The sequence below is a fragment of the Macaca fascicularis genome, chromosome 8 (genome assembly GCF_037993035.2).
Source record: "Macaca fascicularis isolate 582-1 chromosome 8, T2T-MFA8v1.1".
In the NCBI taxonomy this organism is placed as follows: domain Eukaryota; kingdom Metazoa; phylum Chordata; class Mammalia; order Primates; family Cercopithecidae; genus Macaca; species Macaca fascicularis.
The window spans coordinates 130,093,415-130,115,800 of NC_088382.1; the positions used below are offsets into that span (position 1 = coordinate 130,093,415).

At 36.0% G+C, this 22,386-nt stretch overlaps 1 protein-coding gene across 2 annotated transcripts in view; it reads left to right on the top strand.

Moving 5' to 3' along the window:
- Positions 1-22,386, top strand: part of MTBP (MDM2 binding protein) — a 78,671-nt gene that overhangs the window by 29,593 nt on the left and 26,692 nt on the right. For both annotated transcript variants that reach the window (XR_012416620.1, XM_005564000.5), the window contains exons 12-13: positions 12,869-13,042; positions 15,157-15,264. Coding sequence is in view for 1 of the 2 variants with exons in the window: in XM_005564000.5 (XP_005564057.2) it covers positions 12,869-13,042; positions 15,157-15,264 (282 nt within the window). In the remaining variant the exon portion in view is untranslated. The remainder of the gene's footprint in view (positions 1-12,868; positions 13,043-15,156; positions 15,265-22,386) is intronic.

A 22,386-nucleotide genomic window follows, 5' to 3' on the forward strand; every position in this document is an offset into this window, starting at 1 on the left:
GAATCTTCATTCTAACTTTGTACTGTTTCCTGAAAGTATTCCTTGATTTTATGCCTTTGTGACTTTATTATTCATTCATGCATCTAGTGAGTTATACCTTTTATTCATTTATTTGAATATACAGCAGATATTGTGTATCAGGCATGGTACTGTTATCTTGGGATTACTGATCCATGAGATAGGCTTGAGTCTTCCTCTAATGGAATTTACACTGTACTACAGAAAATAGATATTCAGAAGTTATTATAACATTGTATTTAGTAGTCACTGACTAGGAAAAATCCCCAAGACATACTGAATGAAAAAAGCAAGGTATGTAATAGTTATACTATTATTAATGATAAAAACAACTTTGTGTGTATTGAGCATTTAAACATATTTGTATATGCATTAAGTATCCGCTTTTTCAACTTTTTATTGAGCACTTACAATATATTAAGCACTGTTTTACATGCTGGACCAGCAGTAAATAGAACAAAATCCTTGCCCTAATGGAGCTTATTTTATGGTGGAGGTAACAGGTTTAGTTTTTCCCCCAGATAGCCATATGACTAGTTCCTAATTTTTTCCGGTCTTTACTCCAAAATCATTTTTCTCTTTTAGGACCTTTTTTGCCAGCCCATCTAACGTTGCAAACAGACTCTTCTCCTGACCTCTTATTCATCTTCCTAGCTTTATCTTTTTACCTTAATACTCATGCTGTCTAATGTACTAAGTGTGTGTCTGCCTGACACTTAACAGTTACTCAAAAGTGTTTGTTAAATAATGAGTGAAGTATATATTTCTAGGTAGTAATAACTGCTCTCCAGACAGTTAAAGAAAGACTTTGAATGGACTCCATCCATGTAGTATGAACCAAAATTTGTGCTCCAATTTTTATCAGTTTCATCCTTTGATGAAATAAAAAATATATATGTATTAATTTGAACCATATGTTGTTTTTGAATATCAAAAATTGTTTCGTATCAGCAGTTTCATAGAGTGAACTAAAACAGACAAACAATGCCCAATTTGAAGTATGGTTTAATTATAATAGCAAATGAATGCCTTTTAAAATTGGTATTCAATAAAATACCCAGAAATTACTATGATACAGGAAAAATGCAAAAGCACTGTACAAACAAATGCAATTAAGTCAACCATATTACATTTCAAACGAAAAATGTCTATATGTAAAACTTATTGAGAAGACAGATGAGCAGTGAAAAATGGCTGGCTCACCATGTTTACAGACATATTTTATGAAGTTGTCAAAAAATTGAATGATCATGTGCAACCTAAACAAATCATAGATAAGTAATAAAAAATTTTATCTCCCAATATTGAAGGCCTACTATGTGCCATACGCTGTGGATTCATTATCTTTAATTCTCAAAACAATATTGAGAAGTAGGTTTTTAAAAAATCCTTTATATTACAATTGAGAAAAATAAGGCAATCAAGGAAACCAAGAACCTTATCTAATGTCACAGGGTGGAATTAGAATTTCTACCTAATTTTATTTTATTTTTATTATTATTATTTTTTGAGGTGGAGTCTTGCTCTGTCGCCCAGGCTGGAGTGCAGTGGCGCGATCTCGGCTCACTGCAAGCTCCGCCTCCCGGGTTCCCGCCATTCTCCTGCCTCAGCCTCCCGAGTAGCTGGGACTACAGGCGCCGCCACCACGCCCGGCTAATTTTTTTGTATTTTTAGTGGAGACGGGGTTTCATTGTGTTAGCCAGGATGGTATCGATCTCCTGACCTCGTGATCCACCCGTCTCGGCCTCCCAAAGTGCTGGGATTACAGGCTTGAGCCACCGCGCCCGGCCTTTTTTTTTTTTTTTTTTTCTACCTAATTTTAAATGTATCTAAAGGCCATGCATGATTTGTTTTGTCACATAATGTATACTTTCATTGAAAATAATTTTTTAAACTTGGTCTTTTTGGCCTTCAATAAACACCCCTTCATGCTAAAACTCTCAATAAGCTAGGTATTGATGGAACGTATCTCAAAATAATAAGAGCTATTTATGACAAACCCATAGCCAGTATCATACTGAATTGGCAAAACCTGGAAGGATTCCCTTTAAAAACTGGCACAAGACAAGGGTGCCCTCTCTCACCACTCCTATTCAACATAGTATTGGAAGTTCTGGCCAAGGTAATCAGGCAAGAGAAAGAAATTAAACGGTATTCACATAGGAAGAGAGGAAGTCAAATTATCTGTTTGCAGATGGCATGATTGTTTATTTAGAAAACTCCATCGTCTCAGCCCAAAATCTCCTGAAGCTGATAAACAACTTCAGCAAAGTCTCAGGATACAAAATCAGTGTGCAAAAATCACAAGCATTCCTATACACCAATAATAGACAAACAGAGAACAAAATCATGAGTGAACTCACAATTGCTACAAAGAGAATAAAATACCTAGGAATCCAGCTTACAAAGGATGTGAAGGACCTCTTCAAGGAGAACTACAAAGCACTGCTCAAGGAAATAAGAGAGGACACAAACAAATAGAAAAACATTTCATGCTCATAGATAGGTGGGATCAGAACCGTGAAAATGGCCTTACTGCCCAAAGTAATTTATAGATTCAATGCTATCCCCATCAAGCTACCACTGACTTTCTTCACAGAATTAGAAAAACTACTTTAAATTTCATATAGAACCAAAAAAGAGCTCGTATAGCCAAGACAATCCTAAGCAAAAAGTACAAAGCTGGAGGCATCACGCTACCTGACTTCAAACTATACTACAAGACTACAGTAACCAAAACAGCATGGTGCTGGTACCAAAACAGATATATAGACCAATGGAACAGAACAGAGGCCTCAGAAATAATGCCACACATCTACAACCATCTAATCTTTGACAAACCTGACAAAAACAAACAATGGGGAAAGGATTCCCTATTTACTAAATGGTGCTGGGAAAACTGGCTAGCCATATGCAGAAAGCTGAAACTGGACCCCTTCCTTACACCTTATACAAAAATTAACTCAAGATGGATTAAAGACTTACACATAAGACCTAAAACCATAAAAACCCTAGAAGAAAACCTAGGCAATTCCATTCAGGACATAGGCATGGGCAAAGACTTCATGATAAGACACCGAAAGCAATGACAACAAAAGCCAAAATTGACAAATGGAATCTAATTAAACTAAAGAGCTTCTGCACAGCAAAGAAACTATCATCAGAGTGAACAGGGAACCTGCAGAATGGGAGAAAAATTTTGCAATCTATCCATGTGACAAAGAGCTAAAATCCAGAATCTACAAGGAACTTAAACAAATTTTCAAGAAAAAAGCAAACAACCCGATCAAAAAGTGGGCAAAGGATATGAACAGACACCTCTCAAAAAAAGACATTTATGCAGTCAATAAACATATGAAAAAAAGCTCATCATCACTGGTCATTAGAGAAATGCAAATCAAAACCACAATGAGATACCATCTCGCACCAGTTAGAATGATGATCATTGAAAAGTCAGGAAACAACAGATGCTGGAGAGGATGTGGAGAAATAGGAACACTTATACACTGCTGGGAGTGTAAATTGGTTCAACCATTGTGGAAGACAGTGTGGCAATTCCTTAAGGATCTAGAACCAGAAATACCATTTGACCCAGCAACCCCATTACTGGGCATATACCCAAAGGATTATAAATCATTCTACTATAAAGACACATGCACATATATGTTTATTGTGGCACTATTCGCAATAGCAAAGACTTGGAACCAACCCAAATGCCCTTCAATGGTAGACGTGATAAAGAAAATGTGGCACATATACATCATGGAATACTACACAGCCATAAAAAAGAATGAGTACATGTCCTTTGCAGGGACATGGATGAAGCTGGAAACCATCATTCTCAGCAAACTAACACAAGAACAGAAAATCAAACACTGCATGTTCTCACTCTTAAGTGGGAGTTGAACAATGAGAACACATGGACACAGGGAGGGGAACATCACACACTGGGGCCTGTCAGGGGATGGGGGGCTAGGAGAGGGATAGCATTAGGAGAAATACCTAATGTAGATGACGGGTTGATGGGTGCAGCAAACCACCATGGCACGTGTATATCTATGTAACAAACCTGCACATTCTGTACATGTATCCCAGAACTTAAAATTTAAATAAAAAAAAAAACTTAGTCTTTTCAATTTTATGTCTTGATGTTTGTGGAAATAATTTATTCTCATGTAGCAGAATAATAGTATCTCACAATTTTATAATTCTAGATGTTTGATAATTTTAGAAGTCTAAACTTGAATATTGCCTCATTTTTTAAAATTGGAATTCTTTTGAAAAGAAATGTGTTAAAGGTACTCTTGGAGAAAATCATATCTGATTGTTTTGTTGACTAACAATTCTTCTAATAAAAATATTTTTAGAGGGACTAGACTAATGACTGATAAAATGTTTTGAAATAATGAAGCATGTGCCTTTTTCACATTCAAATCACCATGGTGAAAATGTTTCAAAATAGTGGGCTGACATCAACAGAGGATTGGATAAAGAAAATGTGGTACATATATACCAGGAATACTACACAGCCATAAAAAAGATGGTACATGTATGCTATGGGATACTATGCAGCCATAAAAACGATACATAAACACCATGGACTACTATGCAGCTATAAAAAGATGGTACATATACACCATGGAATACTGTGCAGCCATAAGAAATGTAGTACATGTACACCATGGAATACTGTGGAACCATTTCCTTTGCAACACCAAGGATACAGCTGGAGGCCATTATCCTGAAGGAATTATCACAGAAACAGAAAACCAAATATCACATGTTCTCACAAATGGAGGCTAACCCTGGATATGCACAAATATAAATACAGGAACAGTAGACACTGGGGACTCCAAAGGAGAGAAGTTGCATGCTGTGTTCACTGGGTGATGGGATTAATAGAAGTGCAAATCTCGACATCACACAATATACCATTATGGAAAACCTGCATATGTACCTCCTGAATCTAAACTCAAAAAACAGTGGGCTGAAACAGGTAAGGCTAAAATAGCACAGTGCAAGTGACCTATAAATTTCATCTTGAGAAATAAAGGACTGATAAGGATTTTGAAAGAAATTTTAGTGACAGAGACAAAGTTTTTTTTTGTTTTCGTTTTTGTTTTTTGAGATAGAGTCTCCCTCTGTCACACAGGCTGGAGTGTGGTGGCGCGATCTCGGCTCACTGCAATCTCCGCCTCCCGGGTTCACGCCATTCTCCTGGCGCAGCCTCCCAAGTAACTGGGACTACAGGTGTCCGCCACCATGCCCGGCTAATTTTTTTTTTTTTTTGTATTTTTAGTGGAGATGGGGTTTCACCGTGTTAGCCAGGATGGTCTTGATCTCCTGACCTCGTGATCCGCCTGCCTCGGCCTCCCAAAGTGCTGGGATTACGGGCATGAGCCACCGCGCCCAGCCGACAAAGTATTCTTTTAGTCCACAAATATTTTTTTTGTGCCTGCTGTGTGCAAGGCGTTACTGTGCTAGGAATACAGTGGTAAACCTTTCAACTAACTTGACTACCAGCCTTTATTGTACACTTAACTTTATACTCATTCTTTTCAAGCACATATGAAACATGCTTCAGGACAGACCCATATACATGCTCCCCATTAAATGAATCTCAGCAAATTTAAAAGGATAGAAATAATATACACGATATCCTCCAATTTCAATGGAATTAAGTTAGAAATTGACAACAGAAAGAAACCTGAGAGATCTCTCAACTATTTGGAAATTAACACACTTCCAAATAACCTATAGATCAAAGAAAAAATCAAAAAGGAAATTAGAAAATAGTTTTAAGTGAATGAAAGTAAAAACAAAACAAAATGTATGGAACACAGCTAAAGCAGTACTAAGAATATCTGAAATGCTTATCTTAGCATGGAAGAAAGATCAACAATCAATTTAACCATCAACCTCAGTAAGCAAGAAGACTTAAGTGAGTAGAAGGAAAAAATTAACCAGAAATTAATGAATAAAATATCGAAGAATATGCCTACCAAAAGAAGTATAAGACGTGTACACTGAAAACCCCAAAGCATTACTGAGATTAATTAAAGAAGATATAAGTAAATGGAGATATATACCATATTTAGAGTTTGGAAAACTCAGTATTATTAAGATAGAACTCCAAATTCAACCCAATGCCTATCGAAGTTCCAGCAGGACTTTCTGTAGAAATTGACAAACTGCAGAAGTTCAAGACCAGCCTGGCCAACATGGCGAAACCCCGTCTCTACAAAATATATATATATATATATATATACACATACATACAAAAATTAGCTGGGCGTGGTGGCAGGCGCCTGTAATCCCAGCTGCTCTGGAGGCTGAGGCAGGGGAATCGCTTGAACCCAGGAGGCAGAGGTTGCAGTGAGCCGAGATCATGCCACTGCACTCCAGCACAGGTGACAGAGCGAGACTCCATCTCAAAAAAAAAAAAAAAAAAAAAAAGAAATAAAAGAAATTGACAAACTGATCCTAAGTTTATATGGAATTGCAAAGCACCTAAAATGACCAGAACAATTTTGAAAAGTAAAAACAACATTTGAGAACTTAGCTACCTGATTTAAACGAATCATTTAGGTCCTTCAGTCTAAATGCAGAGTTTTTGTTTCTCTCTCTAGTTCAATGATTCTTAACACCAGCTACAAATTAGAATCATTTTGACAGTTATTTAAAGTTATTTAAAGAATCACTTTTTTTCTAAGAATCATTTAGGTCCTTCAGTCTAAATGCAGAGTTTTTGTTTCTCTCTCTAGTTCAATGATTCTTAACACCAGCTGTAAATTAGAATCACCTTGACAGTTATTTAAAAAGCTCAAGCTGAGCTCTACTGAAAATAATTCAACCCAAATCTCTGGGGTGGACCTAGGGTATCAGCGGTTTGTTAGAGCATCCTTGGTGGTTCAAATGTGTATCCAAGATTGAGAACCTCTGCCCTAGGTGGTGCTTTCCCCAACACTAGGTGACATCGCTGTTACTGAAGAATCCTTCCGATGCTTTGAGGCAGAAAAAATTTAAGAATCACTGCTTTAGGCCTTTTAATTCCTAATCTAGAAAATGAGGATACTACTACTACTTGCTTACTGTATCTCAAACTTGTTTGAATCAAATTGGTAATGGAAGGTACACTCTTTCTAAATTCTGCAGTAGCTTTTTGTTATTCTCTCCAATCTTATATGCTTCTGTGTCTGTGAAACAACAAAGAAATCATTGCTGTTCATAATGAATAAGATCTGGAAATATCTTCTGAGTGGCTTCTCTATTCATTGTAGCTTTCAAATTGTGTATTTTTTAATATTGTAATTAAGAGGAAATGTATATAGTTTATGACCCTAATATTACTTAATTGTTTAAAATAGTCATGGTGGAATTTATAAATCCTGTGTTTTTATAATTTTCACAGTAATGAGTTATACACCTACTCAACAGTACTATCCTTTTTTTTTCTTCTTTTTCTTTTTTTGAGACGGAGTCTTGCTTTGTTCCCCAGGCTGGAATGCAGTAGCCGGATCTCAGCTCATTGCAACCTCCACCTCCTGGATTCAAGCGATTCTCCTGCCTCAGCCTCCTGAGTAGCTAAGATTACAGGCGTGTGCCACCACGCCCCGCTAATTTTTTGTATTTTTAGTAGAGATGGGGTTTCACCGTGTTAGCCAGGATAGTCTTGATCTCCTGACCTCATGATCCACCCACTTCAGCCTCCCAAAGTGCTGGGATTACAGGTGTGAGCCACCACGCCCGGCCAGTACTGTCATTTTTTAAACTATTTTAGATTTTTTAAAAAATTGAGCCACAGTCATTTTCTTGAACAATGTCAGTGGCAGCCTAGTTTTATGCTAAATTGTTCAAAGCTTAGTCTGATGAATACGGTGGGGTATCAGGCTAGGAAATACATTTTTGAAGATACTTTATGAATATAAAGTACTTAGATTGATGTTTTTTTCTTGTGCCTCCCCACCTGGCACTAAGGGCTGTTTCAAAAGTTGAGTCTTGAGTTAAACAGCGATCTCATTGTTGAAAAGAGTGTAGCCTCCTAAGATGCCTACATTGGAAACTAGATTTTGTTTTATTATTTCATTTTTGGAATGATTATTAAAATAATTGGTTATATTATTTTGCCATTTCTTTATGAACATATATAATAACTATCAGTAAGTCAGAATATTCACTTACCCAGAATATCCTGTTTCCCCTGTAGTCCTGGGATATTTTTTTTCCTTCTATTATGTGGAATATTATTTATCCTTTAGATTGTTATAATTTTGTTTTCATATTAACCGTTAAAAATGAGTGTTACAGGGTTTTAAGAACCACTAAGAAACTTATTGACAAAGAATATAACTTGATTTTTATTATATAAGAATTTTTTTTGCTAATAATAAAGACATAAGACTTTATTGTGGTTTATGTGTTATCTGTAAACTTTGATGCAACTAATAGACACTTGGTAGTTTCTGCTTCTCCCATTTTATCTGTATAGTATTATCCAAAATATATGTATGCTTTTGGTGGAGAAGGGGCATACAAGCCAACACCTTATCAAATGATAATGTAAATAAACATAGCAGTTGAAAATAGACAGACTTTTTTTTAGTAATCATTTTCCCTTATTTAGGAAGAGTGATGAGGCTAGAATAACTATGCTAATTGTAAATCTGTTACTCTCTGTGGTATTTACATAAAAGTTATTTAATAAGTCTTCAATTAACACCTGCCAAATCTGGAGCAACATTTTTTAAATGACTGCAGAGTCATTATGGCTAGGAGAATTCTTTACAGTAAATATTTTTCTTTTGAGGAAAATAAGGTTGTTGTAATTACAAACTTCAGTGATTAAAATGCAAATAAAGGTGATGAGATTTAAAATAAATGTGGAAAGAATGTCATAGATAGAAGAGATATATGTAAGTCGAATCAGCAAGTAGCTAAAATGGTAAATGAATTAAGGTCACTGTATCTTTTGGCAAACCTTAATTTCAAATAAAACTGGTAACAACAAGTGTTTTTCTTTTCTAATAACCTTTATTTAAATTCATGTTGTAAAACTATAGTTTATGAACAGAATTAATGTCACTCTAGCAATCTGATTGTAAAAATTGTTTTTGTTACTTCATCATTGTTTTAGGGGATAGACTATGACCCACAGTATCTTCCTATCTCTGAAATAAACTGTAGCTATTGTAATAAAATTACAGTACTTTCTTAGTATTTTGGGATGTATATATGTGTATATATGACATTCTGTATACTATATAAAAGGATCTTTTATATGCTGTGTGGTTGTCTCTAAAGAACTGAAGTACTGTCAAGAACTTTCTTTTTGTAAGCAGAACTTTACATTCCTAAGATAATTTTTAAAAATACAGTTTTACTGAGATATAATGCATACCATACATTTTACCCTTTTAAAGTTTACAATTCAGTGACTTTAAAAATATAATCACAGAATTGTGCCACTATCACCACAATCAAGTTTAGGGCATTTTAATCTCCCTGGAAAGAAACCCCATACGCATTACCAATCATTGCGCATTTCCATCACCCATTCCTCCCCCTACCCCTAAGCAACCATGTATCTATTTTGGTCTGTATAGATTTGACTGTTTGGGACATATCATAGAAGTGTAATCATATAATATCTAGTTTGTAATGACTGGCTTCTTGGACTTAGTATGTTTTCAAAGTTCATCCATGCTGTACATGCTGTAGCATATGCCAGTACGTCATCCTCTTTATTGCTGAATAATATTTCATCACTTAGATATACCACATTTTATCCACACATCAGTTGATGGACATTTGGAATGTTGACACTTTTAGGCTATTATGAATAATGCTGCTCTGAATATACAGGTACAGGCTTAAAATCATTTTTGGTATAAATCTAGGAGTGGAGTGGAATTGCTGGGCTTCCTCTTTTTTCGGTGTCTTAAGGTAGAAGGTTAGGTTATTGATTGAGATCTTTAACACTACTTCAGCTGTATTTGATAAACTTTATATCTTTTGTTTATCTCAGAGTATTTTTAAATTTCCATTATGATTTCATATATCTTTTGTTGGTGTGTTGTTTAATTTCCACATATTTGTTAATTTCCCAGATTTCTCTGAATTATTAGTGTCTAAAAGGACTAATGATTTCAGTCCTTTTAAGTTTATTGTACTTTTCCACTCCAGTGTTTCCATTGGGTTTTTATTTTATATCTTTTCATCTATATTCTCTATTAGATGAGACTGTCATCGTGCCTTTCATGTGGTTTCCTTTAGTTCTTTGAACATATTTGTAATGTTTGCTTTGAAGTCTTTGTTATATTTAACTTCTGGGACCTCTCACAAGTATTTTATATCACTTGCTTTTCCCCTTTTGTAGGTATTACACCTTCCTGTTTCTTTGCATGTCTCATAATTTCTTGATAAAGATGACAATTTAGGTAATATATTGTAGTTGTTGGTTAATAATTTCTCTCCCCCCTTATTAGGTTTGTTTTCTTGTTGTTTGTATATGTATTTGTTGTATGAGTTGGGCTTGTATTGCTTATAGTATGAATTTTAATGAAGTCTGTTTGACTTTGGTGTCACTCTTCAGAGGGTGCAGCCTTCAGCGTGGCCAGATTCACCCTGGGCATCCAGTGGTCTCTGCCTGACTCACTTTCCCTTTCCCTGATACCTTCTTTGTCTGCCTCATTTGCTGTCACATGTAGCTGCTTTATACTTCACTAATTGCCATCTTCACTAATTGCTTTATTGTTTTTGACAATGCATTGGGGCTTAAATTGTTCCACATCCATTTAAATTTGATTCATTTTTGTGGGCATTCTTCGATTTGAATTCTGACACCAAGATGACGCTTCTTAGCTGTCTCATTCCCCCGTTCTCTCTAATGAACGAGATCTTTTGCTTGTTTCTCTTAATTAGGTGAACTACCAGCCTCCTTTTATTTGCTTATTACCAAGTCTCCATAGTTTTTGAGACCCTCTTTAGGCTCCAACTTACTGCAATCTGAGTCAGATGAAGTCAGTTTCTTTGGGTAGAGTTTAGGGCCTTCTGTTTTGAGGTCTCTTCCCCTGGGCAAAATCTCTGAGCCACTACTTTGGTAGCTGGGCCAGCATGTAGCTTCTGGTCTTCTTTATGTACCTCTCCCAGTGTAGAAACTGCCCTGTGAATGTGCCGAGGTGAGGACATTTGGGTCCCTATTTTCTCAGCTTTGCTATCCTGGGGTAGAACCTCTACCTTATGAGCAGGAGCTAGGTGGAGAAAGAAGTCCCCAAATTCTCATCATACGCATCAGGAATTTAGTCTTTTCAACTCAGAATGAGGGGATGAGAAATTGCTGGCAGCCTGCTCCTTCCCATGAGATGCTGTAACCCTTTATTGGAAGCGAGGGAAGAGGAAGACCCATCTTTTTGGCCACAGCCACTTTGATTGGAGTTTCTGTTCATCTGCTTTGGGAATGGGTGGAGAGAAGCAGGCTGCGACTGAAGTCCTGTGGACTCTTAAATACTAAGCCACAACCTGCTTCTTCCCAATCCATTTCCAACTCAATGGATAGATGCTCCAATCTGTCCAACCTGCTTCTTCCCAACCCTAATCTTAGTATATTTTCCTGAATAAATGTTTCTTAATTTGGTATATACCCTTAGGATCATTTCACCAGTTGTGCTTGTATTGCTGGGGAGTGGGTCCACAGACTTTCTCACCCTGCCATCCTGATAGCCCCTAAAATAAACTTAAGGGAAATAGAGACATAGATAACTTTTTAAAGAGGTAAGCATTCACTTTTATTCCCTGATAATCAGCCCTTAACTCTGCATTATGTATCTCAAGCCGAAGACACTTCGTTTTACCCTATTCAGAGAATAAACCTCTAATCTTCTGACAGTCATTTGCCTGAATAGAATAAGGGATCAGGAGGCCTGTTTCTCAAGTTGACTTTCAAACTCTCTTCCTATTGCAGCTTTGTTTTGCTTCCAGAGCCATCTGGGGTCACAATTCCAGACCTCTTGAGGATGCATGTATAAATTGTGCTGCTGTGGGGCTTTCTCTGCTGTTTTTCTCAGCTTCCTTAGCAGCGGAGAGATTGAAGTTTGTTACCAGTTGTTCATATACTTTTCTGCTTTCAAATTTTAGTTGTTGTCTCTTCCAGATATTAGTTTTTTGTAGATTTATGCTATTTTTAAGATTTCTTTATTCTCATTTAGTGGAATTTCAGGAGATAGTGAATATAAATGTTTATGTCCAACTCACCATCTTCAACAAAAAAAGATTCTACTTCTATTTTTAATCTCAAAGGCTTCACAGTTTTTCTTCAACCTTCACTATAACCCTCACTTGATTTGCTTTTAAAATATACTAGATGCTGTCTTAACTGACCTTCACATAACTGGCATGCCAGATTAATGAATGCTCTCCATTCCTTCTGTAAAATACATTATGGATGCCCACTGCAAGAAGCAAAAAGCTACTCCCGAGTATAGCTGTACCCTTCTGCTTCCATCAATTAAGTTATGTGTGTTTGTAGGAGTCAGTTTATTCCCCTTTGAAGAAATGGAAGCTATAAACATTATTGATGTGGTTATTTAAGAAATATACTGTAGAACTCTGGTAAGCCATATCAAAAGTTAAAGAATAAGTACACATAAAAGATTTATGCTTTGTAATTGTTTGTTATGATTTTTTGCCTTAACAGCCTTCTCAATTAAATGAACGACTACTAGCCCTGAATGTATGAATAGCTTGTTTTAAAATAACATAAAAATTTTATTATATCCTATGGATCAAATGTATGATTCTGTTGTGTTGTGTGCTGAATTTTCACATACTTAACAAGATAATTGTTTTTGTTTAGTTCCAGATGTTGAAGTGAAAGGAGAGTGTTCAAGCTATTATCTCTTATTACAAGGTAATGGCAATAGAAGATGTAAAGCCACATTGATTCACTCAGCCAACCAGATCAATGGCTCATTTGCACTCAGTTTAATTCACGGAAAGATGAAAACAAAGACAGAAGAAGCCAAATTGAGTAAGTGTTAACTTTAGGTATTAAAACATGTTTACATTGTTTGTGTGTGTAGTTAGCATATGTGGCTTTAAGTAGAAGAAATATTAAAAATTTAATGAATTTATTTTCCCCAAACTCCATTCTCTCTCATTAATTTACCTTTTATTTAAAACATATTATGACATTTTTTTACAATTTAATGTGCAAAGAGCAAATTCCTTTTACATTATACCTAGTAAAATTTAGTAGATCAGCCTTCAATTCTAAAAATGAAATTTTTAGTATTTTCCACTTTAAATACATGTATTTTGCTAGATTTCTCATTTTCATTTACATTGTCTCAAGCCACACGTTCTATTTTATTGCCCATCTTTCCCTCTTCCCAGGCTTTATTATTTAGGTTATTGATTGCTGCATAACAAACTATCCCAAATTTAGCTTAAAAATAGCAGTTTATTATTATCTCTCATGGTCCTGTGGGTTGAATGGGCTCAGCTAGATGTTTCTATTTTGAGGTCGTGCATATGATTACAGTCACATACACTATGGCTCCAGTCATTTGAAGATTCCACAGGGCTTGATGTCTAAGATAGCTTCTTCACACCCATGTTTGGTACCTGGGCTAAGATGGCTGGAACAGATGAGGTCTGATTTTCTCTCCACAGGCCCTTTCCTCACAGCTAGCTTGGGCTTCCTTAAAACATCATGGTCTTAGGGTAGACTCACTGACTTTTTTATTTTGAGACATAGTCTTGCTCTGTCACCAGGCTGGAGTGCAGTGGCGCAATCTTCGCTCACTGCAACCTCTGCCTCCCAGGTTCAAGCAATTCTCCTGCCTCAGCCTCCGGAGTAGCTGGGACTACAGGTGTGCGCCACCATGCCCAGCTAATTTTTGTATTTTTAATAGAGACAGGGTTTCACCATGTTGGCCAGGATGGTCTCGATCTCTTGACCTCGTGATCTGCCCACCTCAGCCTCCCAAACTGCTGGGATTACAGGTGTGAGCCACTGCGCCCGGCCTAGGCTGACTTCTTATATTGTTGCTGACTTAGAGCAATTGTTCTGTGAAGCTGCAAGGGTTTCTGTGTCCTAGCTAGACGTCATTCAGTGTCACGTTTACGTTACCTTGTTACATAGTGTGAAGCATGTCCAATAATTAGCAATCTTAAGGGAGGACTGCCACAGCGTGGAGAATAGGGAAGATCATCACTATGCCAGCCACCAGTAACAGGAGTCTAAATACATCTTTCTGCTGTCCCCTGGGCTACTATTTAGGTCCACCATGTACTGGTCACCAATTTGTCCTAGTCCAGTGTGACAGAACACACTCACATGCAAGTTATGTGAAGCAGGTTTATTACTTACAGATAGGCAGCAAGAAAGAAGCCTAGGATCTGTTGTAAGCCAGGCCCCCAAGGCTCGGGAAAGCTTCCCAGGGCAGATGGAGTCTTGATTGCATGTGTGCCGTTTGCACCACAGCTAAGGGACCCCAAAAGGCAGCCTGACCTGGCTTCTGTATTTCAGGGGCCATGTGACTCATTGGGCGACGCTTTAAAGGACATCCTGCTTTTAGGGGACAAAGGAAAAAAACCCAAGCTATCTTGGACAGTTCCTCCCTATTTCAAGATAGTACATTTCCAGTACGTTCTACAGTTATTCTGAGTACTATGGGCATGAAGAATGGGGAGAGAGACATGGCTAAGGCTATCATGGGACCATCCAGCACATTGATCTAGGCTGGATTCATGGTGGAGGGTACTGCACAAAAAGGAATAACAGGAGATGTGGTTCATTCAGTGGCTTTTGGGGGTATCTTTAGAGACTGGCTCCCGTTCCCTATCTGTGATTTCTGATTAGGTGGAAGAAAATGTGATTCAGGGAATTCTGCTTTACTATCTAATTCCCTCAATTTAAAAATCAGGTCAATGTTTAAAATGCAAAATAATTGAGTATGCTTATTTTCTGCTGCATAATTATTATTATTATTTACTTTGAAATATATAAGATCAAGAGAGGTGAGTGATTGGTTTTTATTTTTTGTTAAATCATTGCTGTAACACATTTCCCAGGAACTGAGTACTAATTGTTGGCAAAGGGCATTGTTAATGTTGACCTTTTTTTTTCTTATTGCTCAGGTTTTCCTTTTGACTTGTTATCACTTCCACATTTTTCTGGGGAGCAGATTGTACAAAGAGAGAAACAGTTAGCTAATGTTCAAGTTTTAGCTTTGAAAGAATGCCTAAGTAAGTAACAGTTTGTATATTTCATCCTACTCTAAAAATGTTGACTTGTTCGGACATAAGCTGCTTTTATTTGCACACTTCTTCTTATATAGTTTATCTTTTAGTTACGCTACTTATTTATGGAACTATTTTTGACAGCGATGATGTAGAGTAGAAGAGATGTTTTCACTAGCTTCAGAATGTTTCTGTTTATTTGTACGTCACTGTTAAGTTATAAAAATACTTCATCAGCAAATTTTGTATTTCAAAATTTGTTTTTAATTGGATGCTAGAAAAGGTATGTAAGTTTTATTTTTCTGTTTAGTGTAGAACTCTTGATAAAATATCTTTTTATATATTTTTGGTAGCAGAAGTTGGATGCTACAAATAGGAAAAAATGCAAGTCTTAGGGAAATTAATGTGTTACCTTGAGCATTGATTCTTAGAGTTTAATAATGATCATCAATAATAAGTAAGAACATTTCATGTGCTGAGTGACATTGGCATTATAGATTTATTCAGAAAAGAGTCATAATTTCACGTTTTCTCTTTTACAGTTAATTTGGCTATCAGTCTTATTTTTTAATACAAATTTTAAGCATTCATTTGTTGCCTAATTGAACTTATTTATTGTTATGTAATTTCTAAGAAATCGATTCAAATTGTGAGTCCTCCTTAGTTGTATGTAGAAAAAAAGATATTCGAATTATATATTACATATATTATAAAATAAGAACGATCATTCTTTTCTTTAAAAACATTTTTTAAAAGTGTGAATTCAGTAGCCTACGTATTCAATAGAAGATAATTTTAGAATGCTTGGTCTCAATTATTCATGTAAAGATTACAAACTTTTTCAATTGTAAAAATCCAGGGTAATTGTGTAGTCTTGAGCTCCTCTAACCATTGGTGTTTTTTTTTTCTTTTAAACCGAGAAAATGATGTTTGCTCAAGGAAAGTGTAATTAGAAAGGCAAATCATTTTTAATAAAGTGTAGTACATGCTATAACCAACAAATACATAAACACACACACACATATATACTGAAATACCAGTATTGTTATGGATATAAAATGTTTATTTCAGACATCAGTATTATTCATTTTTTAACTTTGCTCTATTCCTGCCAAAAACCCGTCAGGCCCTGATTTCCTTGCCATAAGCCTCCTGCAGCTTTTTATAACTCAGTTCCTTCAACATCTCCACTGTTTCATCTTCACCTCTGTTCCTCACCTTTCCAAAAAGAAAAACTATCAGAGGAGCAGGGACCTCTCTGAAGCTGGTGCATCTCTTCTTTGTGAAAGGAGAAGACTTAACCCCAAGAGGGCCATCCCTCCTGGTTGTGTGGGAAGGGAAATATGACAGCTACAACTAGGTTGCTGCCTAGAGGTGTGAGTGAAAAGTTCAGCAGAGTTGGTGAGAGGGCAGGAGAGGGTACAGAAATGCAAAAAAAAAAAAAAAAAGACCTTAGAGCTAGTTGCTGCTAGAGACACTTGCTCTGGATATATCCATGAAATGGCCATTTTGCAATCTGAAATGTTAAATCTTGATTCAGATTAATGATCCAGTTAATCTATTTATGATGAAAATACTTCCTGAACAAATCTCTTCTCTACCCAGAGAGTTAATACTGGATTAAAAACTTGGAGACAAAGATGCATCTGTTTAGAATGCCTGTGTCTCAAAAGGCAGAGGCAAATGACAGCAAAAGAAAGTTTCCAATGTAAGCATGTCTTAAGCGTCTACTTCAGTGATTTTCAAATAAGTGAAGTGTGAACAGAAAAGTACTTAAAGCAATGCAGTTAACTTATTTGTACATGACGAAAACTAAAGAATATAATGGGAACAGCTCAGCTCTCTTTGGAAAAAAATTAGTGGTTCAGTATCCATACAGAGATTATAGTGTTTACAGAGAAACAAAACTTGTTCAAAAAAATTTCCTCAAATTATCAGCAAAACACTGAGTAGACCTATTACTCTTTCCAGTATTTTTCTAATACTAAATTAGAAAGAATAGCTAGAAAAATTTGCACAAAAATGTACTCACTAATAACACTATGGAGGCACTTTGTTTTTTAAAATAACACAAAAATGAAATAAAATTTGTTAGGGCTTAATTTTTAAAATTAGTTTATTTTCATTAATTTTATTTTGAAAATTACATGTAATCATGTGGTTCTTGTCTTTGGTTCTGTTTATATGCAACCCCATCAAAAAGTGGGCAAAGGATATGAACAGACATTTCTCAAAAGAAGACATTCATACAGCCAACAGACACATGAAAAAATGCTCATCATCACTGGCCATCAGAGAAATGCAAATCAAAACCACAATGAGATACCATCTCACACCAGTTAGAATGGCGATCATTAAAAAGTCAGGAAACAACAGGTGCTGGAGAGGATGTGGAGAAATAGGAACACTTTTACACTGTTGGTGGGATTGTAAACTAGTTCAACCATTATGGAAAACAGTATGGCGATTCCTCAAGGATCTAGAACTAGATGTACCATATGACCCAGCCATCCCATTACTGGGTATATACCCAAAGGATTATAAATTATGCTGCTATAAAGACACATGCACACGTATGTTTATTGCAGCACTATTCACAATAGCAAAGACTTGGAATCAACCCAAAGGTCCATCAGTGACAGATTGGATTAAGAAAATGTGGCACATATACACCATGGAAGACTATGCAGCCATCAAAAAGGATGAGTTTGCGTCCTTTGTAGGGACATGGATGCAGCTGGAAACCATCATTCTTAGCAAACTATCACAAGAACAGAAAACCAAACACCGCATGTTCTCACTCATAGGTGGGAACTGAACAATGAGATCACTCGGACTCAGGAAGGGGAACATCACACACAGGGGCCTATCATGGGGAGGGGGGAGGGGGGAGGGATTGCATTGGGAGTTATACCTGATGTAAATGATGAGTTGATGGGTGCAGCACACCAACATGGCACAAGTATACATATGTAACAAACCTGCACGTTATGCACATGTACCCTACAACTTAAAGTATAATAATAATAAATAAATAAATTAATTAAAAAAAAAAGAAAATTACATGTAATACTATTTAATTAAAATGATGATATTTAAAATTTATAAGCTTGTGATTTATATTTTACCAAATTTGTTGGTAATTTAGAACTTTCTGTATTTGGAAATATTAAAAATCTTGTTTCACTGATTTTTCAAGAAAAGGCTTGAGAATGCTGAACAATTTTTAAATAAAAGACTGTTCAGTATGATACAAGATAAGTATGAAAACAGCAGTATTATCATTTTGCTCCAGTATTGCAGTCTCTACTCTGAGCTCCCTACATCTTTGTTAAATGTATAAAACCCAGTGCAAAGCTTATGCTCAACCTGCTGATTCCTTTAGATGTTCTGCTTCTACATTTTTCTTTAATAAATCCTTAGTTATTACTAGCTTTTTTAGGAAAATAGCGTTCTTATGCTGACTCATTTTTAGACTTTAGTCCAATGTTTTTCTCTCAGATATTTATCTGCCACTTATATGCAAACTAACTTGTGTAGAGATGATGTTTTGCCTAGGTAAATTATCCTACTCATAACTTGTAAACTTTATCTATTTTCTCTGTCCATTTCTTAATCATTAAGGTCAATATGGATTCTTACTCTGTTTTTCAAATAGTAATATAATTGACAGGTTTAATAAATATAGGTCAGGTTCAGGTTCAGATTTGAGTGTGTGTGTGTGTGTGTATATACACATATATATACACATATATACACATATATACATATATACACGTATATACACATATATATACACACATATATATATACACACACACACACATATATATATATAAAAAATTTTTTTTTTTTGAGACAGAATTTTGCTGTGTCACCCAGGCTGGAGTGCAGTGGCATGATCTTAGCTCACTGCAACTTCTACCTCCCGAGTTCAAGTGATTCTTGTGCTTCAGCCTCTCAAGTAGCTAGCATTACAGGCGTGTACCACCATGCCTGGCTAATTTTTTATTTTTAGTAGAGATGAGGTTTCTCCATGTTGGCCAGGCTGATCTCAAACTCTTGACCTCAGGTGATCCATCTGCTTTGGCCTCCCAAAGTGCCAGGATTACAGGAGTGAGCCAACACGCCCAACCAGATTTGAGTATATTTTTAACATTAATAACAACATAGGGGCTAATTTCTGAAGCAGATTACTCTGTACATCTTCCAGATAAAACCAAACCATCGGTAACTTTTTGTTTTGGAATGGCTCCCAGCAGATTGTGCAGAAAAAGACAATGAGGTTATGATTTTCTCACTAAGAGGATATAATAGAGACAGAATATATTATAGCTGTCATTTTACTCTTCCTAATGTTCTTGATTGTGGAAGCCATGTTAGTTACCTTGGGTCAGATCTGGAAGGACCCTACCAACGTCCACCTTGCTGATGCAGGATTTTACAGAGGCTTGTATCGTGAAGCTGATGTTCTAAAGTAGAACCTTGACACTGGTTGTCTCCTCCTTATTCTACTCCCTTGCGTTATTTATGTGCTGACCTCAGGTAGTGTAATGTAATAATGCTTTAATCCTCTGTGTCTAAGGACACAGTACAGTGGTTTTTAGGCAGTAAGCTCTTAAAATTAATAAATGCATATTGCGTTGAATTTTCTATGAACTTTTAGGTTACTATTTTATTGTGGAAGAAAATGTTACTAGACTAGAAGTGTTTTAAAATAGACTATTTTTATCAAAGTAATACATGGATATAGTTTGAAAAATCAAATGATACTGAAAAAGCTTCAAGAGGCAAACAGCAATGTGCCACCCATGCCTCCCCATCTTTCAGTCCCTGTGTTTATAGACAGCTATCCTCAGCTCTTCCAGGTGGACCCCTATACAAATAATGTATGTATGCTGCTATTTCTTAGATTTATCAGTTTCAGGCATTATCTTTTTTTTTTTTTTTTAATTTATTTATTATTATTATACTTTAAGTTGTAGGGTACATGTGCATAACGTGCAGGTTTGTTACATATGTATACTTGTGCCATGTTGCTGTGCTGCACCCATCAACTCGTCATTTACATCAGGTATAACTCCCAATGCAATCCCTCCCCCCTCCCCCCTCCCCATGATAGGCCCCGGTGTGTGATGTTCCGCTTCCTGAGTCCGAGTGATCTCATTGTTCAGTTCCCACCTATGAGTGAGAACATGCGGTGTTTGGTTTTCTGTTCTTGTGATAGTTTGCTAAGAATGATGGATTCCAGCTGCATCCAAGTCCCTACAAAGGACTCAAACTCATCCTTTTTTATGGCTGCATAGTATTCCATGGTGTATATGTGCCACATTTTCTTAATCCAATCTGTCACTGATGGACATTTGGGTTGATTCCAAGTCTTTGCTATTGTGAATAGTGCTGCAATAAACATACGTGTGCATGTGTTTTTATAGTAGCATAATTTATAATCCTTTGGGTATATACCCAGTAATGGGATGGCTGGGTCATATGGTACATCTAGTTCTAGATCCTTGAGGAATCGTCAGGCATTATCTTAACATCTAACTGTGGAAGATAAAAACTTCACTTTCCCACATAATCTTCACATTCTCTTTCTGCTTCTTACAGTGAAGTCATGAATTTTGGTTAAATCAGTGGTTGGCTTTAACATTATTATAATTTTATAAATAAGTTTACTGCAGAGCCATGTAATAAATGATGATCATCAAATCTCTTTTATATAATTCTTTGTTTTTCTTATGGTTGATAATCACCTTATTTTTAATTTGCCTACTCTTCTGTATAGACAAAACATTATTATGTTTTTCCAGAGGCTCCAACATTTCTGCTGCACTCCTATCATTAACATTCATTGTGTGTTCAAATACATCAGTTCCTTTTTATTTCTCTATTGTTTTCTTTCCTAGAGCATTTCGTATTTTGCTCGACTGTGGACTGATTGCTTGTTAGACTTGCTAATGTCTTGAAGATTTCCCTTTCCTCTTTTCTTCTTTTGGAATGTTCTTTTTCCTAGACACCTTATTCTCCTTTTTATTGGATTATGCCTTTGTTCGGTTGGTGCACTTCTTCCAGTCATTTTTTGAGCAAAAGTTCATGGAGCATAAATTTTTTGAGTTCTTGCATGTCTGAAAATTTATTTACTTCACTAATAAAATTATAGGTTAAAAATCATTTTCCCTCAGAATTTCAATGATACTGCTTCATTGTCTTCTGCTTTACTGTGTTTCTGTTGAGAAGTCAAATATAATTCCTATCCTTTGTAGTAATCTAATCTTGGTTTGTTTGGTTTTTACCCACTTTCTGGTAACTTTGTCTCCAGAAGCATTGTCTCTAGAAGGTTTACTTTGAGTCATATTGTGTTTATCTTTCCCCTCTTCCCCACCAGTCCCATTTATTGAGCTTTGTAGTTAATTGGCAATTTAAATGGGAGAGTCATATCTTGAAATCTGAATTTTTTTTTATCCTTTTAATAATTTTGTTCCTCCCATTCTTTCTCTCTCTCTCTCTCTCCCTCTCTCTCTCTCTCTGGAGCTCTAGAGCTTTTACTAGATATTGACTTTTCTGGACAGAATGCCTGATTTCCATTCCTAGTTTCATATTACTATGTTTTTGTTCTAGTTTTGGGGGAATATCTTCCATTTTATTTTGCAGCTCTTCTATGGAATTTTTGAAATTTGATCTCTCGTGTGCTTAATTTTAGAGTCATTTCTTGTTCATTGATTTTTTTTTCTTTATCAAAGCATCCTGTACTTATTTCATGGGTGCAGTATCTTCTCATATGTCTATGAGAAAATTATAGCAAACTTTGTTTAGTTTTCTATAATGCTTTTGTTTCTGCTGGACTCCCTTTTTTCTGTTTGTTTGCCTTAGTCTCTCTTTTGGATGTTTTTTAGTTTGGGATTCCAATGAATAATACCCACTTCTCCTCCCAACATTTGAACCAACTGAAAAATAAATGTAAGAAATATACAGATGGAGAGAAATTATAGATGAAAGCTGTATTAAAGGATATGGCTTTTTAAATCTATGGCCAAGTTGGCCTCCTCATACATACACCCAGCATTGAACTTTGCTACTGAATGACTGTCAGAGCTAGGCAACTGCAGACCAACTGTGCAGCAGAAG